The 11,323-nt window shown below is 36.7% G+C and overlaps 2 protein-coding genes across 3 annotated transcripts in view; one reads left to right on the top strand and one right to left on the bottom strand.

The window, feature by feature from the left end:
* On the top strand, positions 1–11,222 carry LOC118741475 (basic-leucine zipper transcription factor A-like). 2 transcript variants are annotated; one of them, XM_036473466.1, is made up of 3 exons: positions 1–65; positions 9,446–11,017; positions 11,084–11,222. In XM_036473466.1, the coding sequence occupies exons 2-3, from the start codon at positions 9,727–9,729 to the stop codon at positions 11,182–11,184; spliced, it is 1,392 nt and encodes a 463-aa protein (XP_036329359.1). In that variant the 5' UTR covers positions 1–65; positions 9,446–9,726; the 3' UTR covers positions 11,185–11,222. The 2 variants fall into 2 exon arrangements, 1 of the variants encoding a protein (XP_036329359.1); XR_004993291.1 differs by lacking the exons at positions 9,446–11,017; positions 11,084–11,222 and adding an exon at positions 188–416.
* LOC118741473 overlaps positions 1–11,323 on the bottom strand; it is a 231,099-nt gene that overhangs the window by 55,471 nt on the left and 164,305 nt on the right. The window lies entirely within an intron of this gene.

Genomic DNA, 11,323 nt, shown 5'->3' with positions numbered 1-11,323 from the left:
TCGACTAAAAAATTATCTCAAAAGATACCCACTGGATAAAATGCAGAAGAGCATTTAAGAAGTGTGTATGTATATGTTATATACATATGTATGTACATTTGTGTATGTGTAGCCATACATATGTACAACATACATCCGTACATACATATGTATACATACATAACTTGAGTGAAATGAAAAAATTTAGAAAATGTAAAGAATGCAAGAAGCACCAAGGCATAATCGATGTAAAGAAGAAGAGAGACGACACCCGGGAATCGAGTTAATACACACACTCTAAAGTACATATTCGCTTTCTTTATTTCCTTAGCTGTGGTGTAGGGAATTGACTCAAACCGCTTTCTAAAAGGGGACAAATTGGCGACAGGGCGCGGTGCAATATCGCATACACACACTCATCAATACACAGGCATACATATGTAGTAGTAGTTGTATATGTATATATGTATGTGTGTACATATTCTTCTAGGCATACAGTGAGCGATAACTGTGACCCGCTTAACGTGCGGCTGGAGTGGCTGGCTGACTGATTGGCAGCAAAGTGAGCAGCATCGACAGCGGGAGCAGATTACAGAATTCATGATTTCAATTGTGATTTCCGGTCCGGGAACTGTGTCGGGCAGTTAGAAAAATACTCATGCAAAAAAAACAAAAAACATAAATTAAATACTTTAAGGCGATTTGATTAGTTTGGAAGAACCCTACAAAGCAAAACAAAAACAAAAACACGTTTGAAAACAGCATTCAAATGGAATGTTAGCAGACATACTTACATACATACATACATACATATTGCAAAGGTTTTGTAGGAAAAATGATATAAGTCATAATTTCTCGTTGGCGAAAACGCAAAGAAACGGTTCCTAAGCACGTCTTAACCTTATACAGAAGAGCGACTTTAATGCGACTTTTGGAGCACAACAAAATATTTATTACAAAATATTTACCCTCAAAATATTGGTATCAAAAAAGAAAAAGATTGAACTAAGGTTGGTGTTATGCAGAAAGTTTGTTTGGCAAACTGCGTGCAATTGTTGTTGCAGCAAACTCGGAGAGAGCGAGTTTGGCGACTCTCACAGCAAACTAATTTTGTTTGGTCAAACTGCAGCAAATTCGGTGTTGTCATATACAAAAATTTTAAATTGTGCGCGTTATGTACATCTGAAATTCTCATTTCGTGTTGGCAATAGCCATGAAAACCATAATAAACGTGCAACCCTGTGCCAAACTCGACATAACCACCTCCGAGCAAACTAAGTAGCCGCCATTTAATTTGGCAAACAAAAGTTTGTCTGCATAACACCGACCTTATACTCAATTGAAGAACGTGTGCAATATTTATGTATGTCAATACACACACACACACACACACACACACACACACACATACATATCTGCATATTTGTAAAACTGAAGGAAAGAAAATGGGTCGGTGACACAAGCGAAAACTAGTCAACTAAATAGAAAGCTTGAGAGTTAAGTATCCGCGAGAGATATTAGAAGAACAAGTTTTTGTATTATTTAGAATGCGGATGAGGAAGACCTTGTAAATTTCTTTAATTCCAATAATACGGGGAGTCACTGAAGAGCTGACTAATGTTTACATTTGTATGTACATATGTACATATGTAAATTTCTGGGCAAAAGAGAATGAATAAAGAAATAATAAAAATGCCATTCAGTAGCATTGTTCGTGTAAGAGTGTTCGTAGGTGAAGGCAAGGGGTAAATGACCTCTTTTTTTCTTATATGTATGTACATTCATGTGTATGTACATAGAAAGTAACTTTGTCTATGTTTCGAGTGATTAGTTGTAATTGGCCGCTATGGCGTAGTGTTTAGCAGTGCGCGCTACCATTCCGCAAGGCCCGCGGTTCGAGCCCAGTTTCCGACCAAAATGAAAAACATAAAACATATACCAGTTTTTTCTAATAGTTAGCGGCCGCCCCTCGGCAGAAACCTTCGGCAAACCTTCGAGTGTCATGAAAAAACAGCTTCTCATAAAAATACAATCACTGTTGGCAGTCGGCGTAAAACTGTAGGTCCCTCCCCTTTGTGTGACAATATCAAGGCGCACGCCACAAATCGGAGGAGAAGCTCGGCCAAATAGTAAAAAAGCGCCATATAACTGAATTGATGGAAATTAAGGAAGCAATTTTCATTTAGTTACATACATACCTATATGCGTATTTCCAAACTGGCGTTACTCGCATGACAAAATGTTAAAAAAATAAAAATAATAATTGAACAAGTCAAACTTTTAAATAGCTTTTTCTAGATTTGCTTAGCAATTAAATGGCCCTTTATTTAGTAAAAATAATACAACTGTTGGTAGTAGCGATTTAAAGATATTAGTAAACTTATCGAGCTGGCGCGACGTTACCAAAAAACAGAAGTGAATTTCGACTTCTATTACGAAATTGCAAAACTCTGCGAGTTGGGCAAGATTATTTATATGAAAGCTTTTGTAGTAGAAAAAAAAAAAACAAAAATCAAAAATAGTCAGTTCTACTTTCCTCAGAGTATATTCAAAAGATATAAAATAATTTGTATGACGGACGGATCTTAGCAGCAAATTTTACTGTTTCGACAGTTTATTTTATCTTCTATTCGGCTATGTTTACTTATTGCTTGAGAAATGTCATCGCCACCGCGAATGCGCAATCTTGTATTTTTTCATTCTTGCCGCAGATGTGAGTTTTCTTTAGGAGAACCAGCACCCAACACTTTTTCCAGCGTTCATTGGCTAATGAATTGTGTAATTTCTAATAAACTGTTTCTTCTTAATAGGCAGGTGTCCAGTCACTCACCTCACCTCAACTGAGTTCGATAATGCTGGACCATCTCGTTTAGGGATCTACTTGAAATTGTCCATATGTGTGTGTAAACTCCTAAAGGCTGTTTGACTATCAGGGAAGGTAAACACTTTTTTCCTCTCTATAGGTCTTTCAAACACACATTTAGCCTCTTGGATAGTCAAAACTTCCATTTAATGTATGTAACTACATACGTATACATATGTATGTATGTATATGAGCAAATCTCACTAGAGGTAGAAAAAAAAAAACGCTAAAGCATTCTTCTTGCAGAAAAAAGAACGATACAAATAAAATAAATATGTGAACAATTTTAGCCTTAAAATGTTTATTTACGCGAAAAATACCGAAATTACTCATTCTTCATTGTTACTCGCAAAAATTATAATTGTTATTTTTTTTTTTTAATAAATTTGGGAGGTTTTCAAATAGAATGTTCATAATAGAGGAAACGGACGTTGGCATCAAATAAAACATATACATATGTGAAATTTCAAGAGTGCACCACGAAATTAAAAAAAAAATGGCGGCGTGCATGTGACTGCTATTTTGTAATTTTCGAAATTTTACGTTTTTTTTTTTAATGTTACGAACAAGGCGAATTTATATAAGGTGGTGTTGTTTCATCAGCTGTGAGTAGCGTTTGATTGTCAAAATTTTGTATTTCGCTAGTGAGTGAGTGAAAACGTGAGAGTGTTTGTATTTTCTGTCGCCCTTTTTCCTTCGGGCAAGAATAGCTGAAATTTGACAATGGCCCGCTAAAATCAAAAACAAAATACAAGTAATTGTTGAATCGATACCACCTTATTTATATATATTCGCCTTGGTTAAGAATTTAAGTTACTTCAAAATATTAAAATTAACGATAAAAATGTTCTTCTAGTGTAATTAGACTAGTGTCTCTCCAAAATGAAAAAACAAATACATTGGGTAAAAGATAACTTTGATTTGAGAAACTAATACTATGTCCCCACCGGAGCTAACCACGTAGTTATGGCTGTTGAGTTGTTGTCCCGATAACCCACTTGATCTAGAGTAGTTCGGCCATATAAAAATGACAGCACTTAACCATTTCACTGAGATGGTTAAACGCTAACCAGTCCGAAACCACGGCGAAAGTTTGCTACAACCCTGTGATTTTCCGCCATCTGTGGGTCATTAGCGTTAAAATGTAAAAAATTCGTTCCCTACTAGTGTTTGGATTTAACGAAATCAGATTAGATTTACCTACTCCGGTTTTTGAAAAAATTTGAAATCTACTGTTGTTGTTGTAGCAGCATACAAATTCCCCAAAGACTTTTTGGGGAGTGTTGCTGGAGTGACAGTCCTTGGCCAGATATAAATCTGGGTCGTTCCGGTTACGTAGACCCGACTGTCGTGGGATCGATTAGATTTACTCCGGTTTTTGAAAAAATTTCAAATCTACTCCTCTACTCCGCTTGACTTCAAATCTATTTCGTTTTTTTTCATTCATGTTGGGGGCCCTTTTTTGAGTATTCACCACCGGTTACAGTAAAAAAAAAAAGTTAGCCAAATCTCACTCGTTATTTTTTGCTGTATGGCTGTAGAAATTGGCGGATGCAGAACTTTACTTAAGTTGTTAAAAAATATATGTAGAATGGAATTCATATAAAGTAGAAGAGATTTGGATCCTATTGCTCTTTAAAAAATTAAGTGTTAAATATGTTTTACTTGATAGAAAATGCCTAGAAAATCACCTAAATATGTATATAACATATTATCCTTACATTGCCTCGCGTTCTTATTTTTGCATGATTCGAAAATATTTAAGTGAAACCATTAATGCCAGAAACGAAAATAAAAAAATCAATCTAGTACTGCAAATTTGTTTTTGCTCAAATTTTTGCAGCGATTTAGTCCTGAATCCTGAGTTTTGGAGGTCCGAACACTGTTCTCTACATTTGTACTGTTCTATAAACTTCAAACCGAAGTGTGGAGTGCAATAGTTAGTGATGTGGTTAAGTTCGATTTGAGATGGTTAGCTTTTTGGTGGGGACATGGTATAAAATTTCATTTTTATAAGTTTTATTGATGCACTCGAAATTCAATCTAAATTTGTTATATACATATATAAAGAAGGAAATACATATACATATATGTGTGCATACGGAATACTGTGTAAACATCTTAAAGGCCAATATTTAATCACTTTTAAACAATATGACTTTTAAGTTAAAGCGTGCGAGTAAACCTGCTAGATGACTGCGTGTGGTGCTACGGGGCGTATACGTTACATACGCAACTACGGGTATACATATGAGCTTGAGTGGCTATTTTTTACTTTTTTAGTGTATATTTTTTAAGTTTTCATTTAAATGCAATATCGCTATTGAATCTTGTTCTATATACAAAACAGAAGATAATGCATTTGCGAAGATAGGTGAACCACCATTTTCGACCAAAAACATGTTTTTGTCGAAAAATCTAACAACTCGTGAGATTTGCACATACATATCGGAAAAATGCTTATACACAATTCAGTGCTTCTTGTGTCCTAATGTTTGTCCTTTATGCCCCCCTTCATGTCGATATGTTAGTAAGTATACTCATATAACTCTATCTACGCTGCGAGGCACAGATGGATATGTAGCAAAGCCCAGAATTTTGTGTGTAGTATCCACTACCATCCTAATTAGGGATTGCTGAGATTATTAACACACACACGCATATGCATACATATGTATGTATGTATGCAAATATTACTGCCGCATTGTAATTTTTTATTCGACAGTGAAAAATAAAAAAAAATTCATAGGTTTGAAATCTGCAGTTGGATAATGCACAATGTCCACAGAAAACAATGGACATTATTTCGTATTCCCTTGACCGTTAGTATGCTCATTGAACTGAAAACGATACATCGCGACCTCTTTCCTCTTCACTTGTATCCTTCCCAAACTTTCCAATCTGTAAACTTCCATCACAAGTTTATTTAATATGCATATGTATGTATGTATGTATGCACCCTGTGGGGAAAATCTCTACTTCTGAACTGGTGCGCTTCTAGTACATTTAGACCCAGTACTGGTTCGCGATAAATCTCTTTTGCATGCAAGCAACTGGCGAATTTAACATGGCGATGTCCTAGGAAGTGCCAATTGCCGCCCGCTGCATCCCTTTTTCTATAGTTCCGAACCAGTTCTAAATTCGACAGACGAAAGAAAAAAGTATCATGCATTTTCAATCTTTTTGGTTCTTCCGTGTGAGCGATTTTAAGTTATTTTGGAAGAAATGTGTTTTCAATTTGAAATTAAATTTGTTTGAATGATTGTAAGAAATGTACGTTTACATACCTTTAGCTGTAGCTGAGTTTGCAGAGGTGCTCGATGTTATTTCTTAGATTCCAGACGGTCCCAAGATGTTGAAATGTTAACACAAATTTTAGTTTTGTATTACCAAGCTATGAAAAAGGATCTGCGAAGCGCAGAATAGAAGCGCATTTGAACGAAAAAGCCGCCAAACACATATCTATGTAAAGTAAACAAGCCCCCCGCTGCATCCCTTATTCGATAGTTCCGAATTAGTTCTAAATTCGACAAATAAGATCTAGTTCGTTCTGCATCCCTTTTTCTATAGTTCCGAACCATTTCTAAATTCGTCACTTTAGATATCGATTTCTAGTGAAAAAAAACTGAAAAAATTAGTATTTTAAAAGTACCACTTTTCGCCGATTTTGGACTGGTGGGGATCTAGTTCATATCGGACTAGTTCGTCTTTGGCGATAAAGACCTGGTACGGAACTAGAAATTTGATTCACTAGTCCGCGGTTTCCCTGCAGAGCATGTATGTACAGATGTACGTGACACATTCCGTCAGTTCTCGTGTGTGCGCGTACGAATTGTCATATACATATATCTACATACATATACATATCTAGTTCTTCTAGTTAAACAAAACCACTGTCACTTGTCAGCCCCCCCTCCTTTTACCTAACTTATGTATGTACATATGTATGGATGCAAAGTAAGTATCGCTCATTTACTAAAAGACGGTCACAACTGAAAATACGGGGGTTTTTAGGAGACGCGTTTCAAGCTTTCAACTCTCGAAATATACAAGCTGAAAATATATTTTTTTTAAATATCCTTTACGCAATATTATGAAAGATGGTATAACGAGTAAAATTCTGTACCGTTAGCTCAAAAATCCCTTCTTTATTTTTAGTGCTGATAGTCTTTCAATATATTAGCGATACATATTTATCTACATACGTATGTACATATGTATGTATACAAAAAAATATATGGTCAATGTTTTTTGCAAAACCGCCCATCGACCAGTTTGAAAAGCGCCTAAAAAATCACCGTTGCGCAGTGCTTCCCTCTCCATATAAAATGTGGGCAAAAATAGAATTATGGAAGGATTTAAATAAAAATTCGCCTCTTAGTAAAATTGAGGACGCTAAATTCAAAAATGCAATTGGTTTTTGGATAACTTTCATACTTTCACTGTAAATGCAGTTTGAAGTTGAAAATTTGGGTTCTTGTGGCTTTTACATATGTATGTAGGTATGTACATATAGTTCATTCTATTTTCAAAGGTGAGGTGTCAAAGGACAGGGCTTGGGCTTTAGATGTGCAATAATTTGTTTTTAATTTTTGAAAAGGGTTGCCAACTGTTACAAATTTTATTAAAATTATTAAATAATTTAAATGAGTTAGATATTACAATATGGGTATCAATTGAACTTGTTTTGAAAATAATTTACTTCTAAATGACACGTAGAAGGGTTGCCACATGTTTAAAAAATCAAATTCACTTTAATTAAGAGAATAAGGTAACTGAAATACATATGTACATCAATATGAGTATCAGACAAATGAAAAAATTTTACATATTTAGCAAGAAATAAGTGATGAGTAAAAACATTCCTTAGATAATTTAAGAGTCCAGTAATTTAAAAGGAATGTAATCAGAATAAATCACTGATTGACAATGTATGTATTTGTAATAAAATAACAAATACGATGGCGTAATCCTATCGTTTGACGTAATTATTATTTTAGTTTAACTAAATTCGACTTTACAAACAGGTGGTAACCCTATTCGTAATATTTTTAAGCTAAAACCTGCTTAAACCTCCTTCATCTGACTTTCTTATGGTGAGACCTATCTATTTCAATAACCTAATTACTGTAATTCAAGTGGAATTTGATTTTTTAAACAAGTGGCAACTCTCTACATGCAGTTAGTACACATTTCGATTGATACCCAGCTCTTGATAATTCATTTAACATATAAAAAGATTTGAATCAAATTTTTTAGCCATCTAATTTTTTAACAGGTGGCAACTCTTGGCAAAATAAATAAGCCTTCTATTGTCTACAGGTCAAACTTTTTAATCTGACCCTTCATTTTTGAAAATGGAACGAATCGTGCAGATCTCAAGGCACTGTCAAAAAATTAAAAAATTATTTTATGCACTAGCGAAAAACGCATTACTTCAGAAAGTGCAAAAAATGAGCAGGTTTTTATTTTTTCTTTTGAAAGCTAGAAGCCCGTACTATTTAATAAAATAATAAAAAATAACCTGTTTTTACATATATTTTTTATTGATTCCATTAAAATTTTTAATTTTTTGAAATTTCGTTGAAAAAATTGTTTTTCTGGAATACCGCAGGGATACCCTGTGTTTAATTTTATTCCAAAATTTTAATTCCTGTAATTCTCTACTATGTATATGGAAACAAGAAACGTCAAACCAACATTTGATTTCAAAGAATATCTTTTTGACATTTTTCCCTGTGAAGAGCTTACGCATGGCTATGCTCTTATTAAAAATCTTAGTATAAAATTTGTCAACTTCAGTGGCTTCCTGGTGCCATATAATTAATTATTTAGGGAAATGTCTATTTAATTCTTTTTAGTGGGTAAATTGTTTACAAAAATACCAAACCAAAAGTTCACATTGCAGATAACGGATTTTTCGATTTTTGCCCACTTAGGCGGCACTGCGTTGTGGCAAAAATTACATTTGGTAACCCTGAACTCCAAGCATCGAGATTTATGCATAAAAATCGTAAAATCGTTATTAAAACAACAAATTTGTAAAATAATAGCTAGGGAAAATACCTGCTATCAAGGCAATGCCTTCAAAGAAAAGCCGGTTTTTCGTTCTCCTGTAAAATTTTAGTACCGTTAGATAGGAGGTTGTTCAATTTGTCGATGGACGGTCTTGCAAAAACATCGACGGCATTCGCATTCGCATCAAATAATGGGAATGTTTTGCGAATGCGAAGCTCAACAAGTTCTGTGAAAAGTCTTATTGCCAACCTTGAAATAATTTTATATTCCTCCGCTTTTGCTGGAGGCTCGATGACATTAAAAAATGTCTAATTAAAGCTGAATACAAGGCCTATATTAAAGAAAAACGAGCCTATCTCGATTAAAACCCTCTCGATTGGTGGAAAACCAAACTAAAATACTACAAATTGACGGATCTGGCTCACAAATAATTGAGAACTCCACCCACTTACTCCACAGTTCAGAGTAAGCAATTGTTCCGTGCAGTTTGGCCTTAAGTTAATATACTACATAAAAATAGCTGATATTTTTTTTACTCGCTGGTGAGATAGTTTACAAATGACTGCTATTAACGAAATTTTCCAGGTGTTCTTTATATAAATGCATTCAAACGAAAACTGCCCTAGAAGTTTAACTGACTATATATTTTTTTTTAAACAAATACTAATGAAGTAAGCAAATAAACGAGAGAAAGTGGAGACCACCAAAATACCAAATCAAAACTCAATGTGCAGATTAACGGGAACATTTTTGTAAATAAATGTGTTTTATAAGTGATAATAATAAAACATTCGAACCCCGCAATATAAACCGTCACATTGCATTTGTGTGACAACGCCGCCGCGGCCTTTAATATTTCCGTTGACATGGTTCGCTTGAACGCTTCGACTGCACAGGAACTTCACCCGCCACAACTCCTTCAAACATACTATGCCGGCAATAACAACAACAACAACAATAGCAATGGCGCCCAAAATTCTGCTAGTGGCAACTTCACCAATAGCTTTTCCTCCCCATCTTCATCGACCTCCAGTTTGAACAGCAACGCATCCTCCTTTGAACCACACCAGCATCAACATAAGCATCAGCTGCAGCTGCAGCATCAAGTTCAACAACATTTGCATCATCAACAACAACAACAACAACAACAACAACAACACCTTAACCCAAACTCAAATCAAAGCCAACGACAACAACAGCAGCAGCAGCAGCGACCTCCAACCAACATAGTTATGGTTGTATCAAAGCAGCCGCAGCAGCCGCAGCAGCCGCAGCAGCAAAAAGCCCCTCAGCTGCAAGTAGCCCAGCAGCAGCCACCGCAGTACGCACATGGAGCAGCAGTGGCATCGCCGCATCAGCATCAGCATCAACATCTGCATGGTCACAATGTTCAGCATCAGACGTCATTGCAGACAAATTCGAGCGGTTTGGGTATTCACCACCACCAGCAGCAACAACAACAATCGCCAACGGAGGGCCCGACGACATCGTCACTGCCAGCTTCGCCACCGCTGCTGCAACAGGCAGCAACACCACCACAGGGCAGCACTCAGCTGGTGCAACCCGTTTGCGCTGTTCACCATCCACAGCAGCATCAACAACAGATGGCCCTAGTTGCAGCTATGCATCAGCAACTGGCAGCCGCAGCGGGAATTGGCCATCCTCCACCGCAGCACTTGCATCATCCACACAGCCCACACGTACAATCGCCACAAACGCAGTCACACCCAACGCAACAGTGCACTCTAACGGGCGTACAAGCTCCGCAGGTTCCAGTGCAGGCACAAACAGCTGTGTTGAGTGCAGCAGTGCAGCAGTCACAAACGTCTCAACATTCCCAACAACTTTTGATCGATACCGCCGCTCACGCCAGTGCATGCAGTGCTAACGACGGCGGCGCAGGAGGAGTTGGCAACTCAAGCAGCGGTAATGCTCCTGGAGTACCGTTGAGCACTGGCTCAGGCAGTGCTGCCAGTAGTAGCGGCAATACGATCGTTGCCTCCGCACCGCCATCGTCGGCATCCAGCCAGCTATATATTCAGTATACCGGAGATTTCTATCCAACGGAGTATTACTTGCCGCCGCATCCAACCGAAAGCATTTGCCCACAGCATCCACATCATCATCAAGCGCTGTGCGCCATGCCAACTGATTATGGTAAGTTAACCAAAATAGTTTTCTTAAAACATAAACCCCAGTAAATAGCGATAATCGATAATATAGAAACGGTGGACACCGTAGGCGAGTGGTCAAAGGTGCGTAATGCCACCCACTCGGTAGACCCAAGCTCGATTCTCGACCGATCAGCATCTAAAACAATGTAATGCGAACAAAATAGTTGCAAAAATCCCGAAATAATCCTGTAATCCTGAAAAATATAACATAACAAAAATCCCGAAATAATCCTGTAATCCTGAAAAATCTATATATATAAAATTCAAATTATGTATGTACCTATAGACA

This window comes from Rhagoletis pomonella, unplaced genomic scaffold (assembly GCF_013731165.1).
Source record: "Rhagoletis pomonella isolate Grant_MI unplaced genomic scaffold, Rhpom_1.0 Rhpom_scaffold_00006, whole genome shotgun sequence".
Classification (NCBI taxonomy): domain Eukaryota; kingdom Metazoa; phylum Arthropoda; class Insecta; order Diptera; family Tephritidae; genus Rhagoletis; species Rhagoletis pomonella.
Note: the sequence above shows the minus strand (reverse complement) of the source record. Positions and strands in the feature narration are given on the sequence as shown.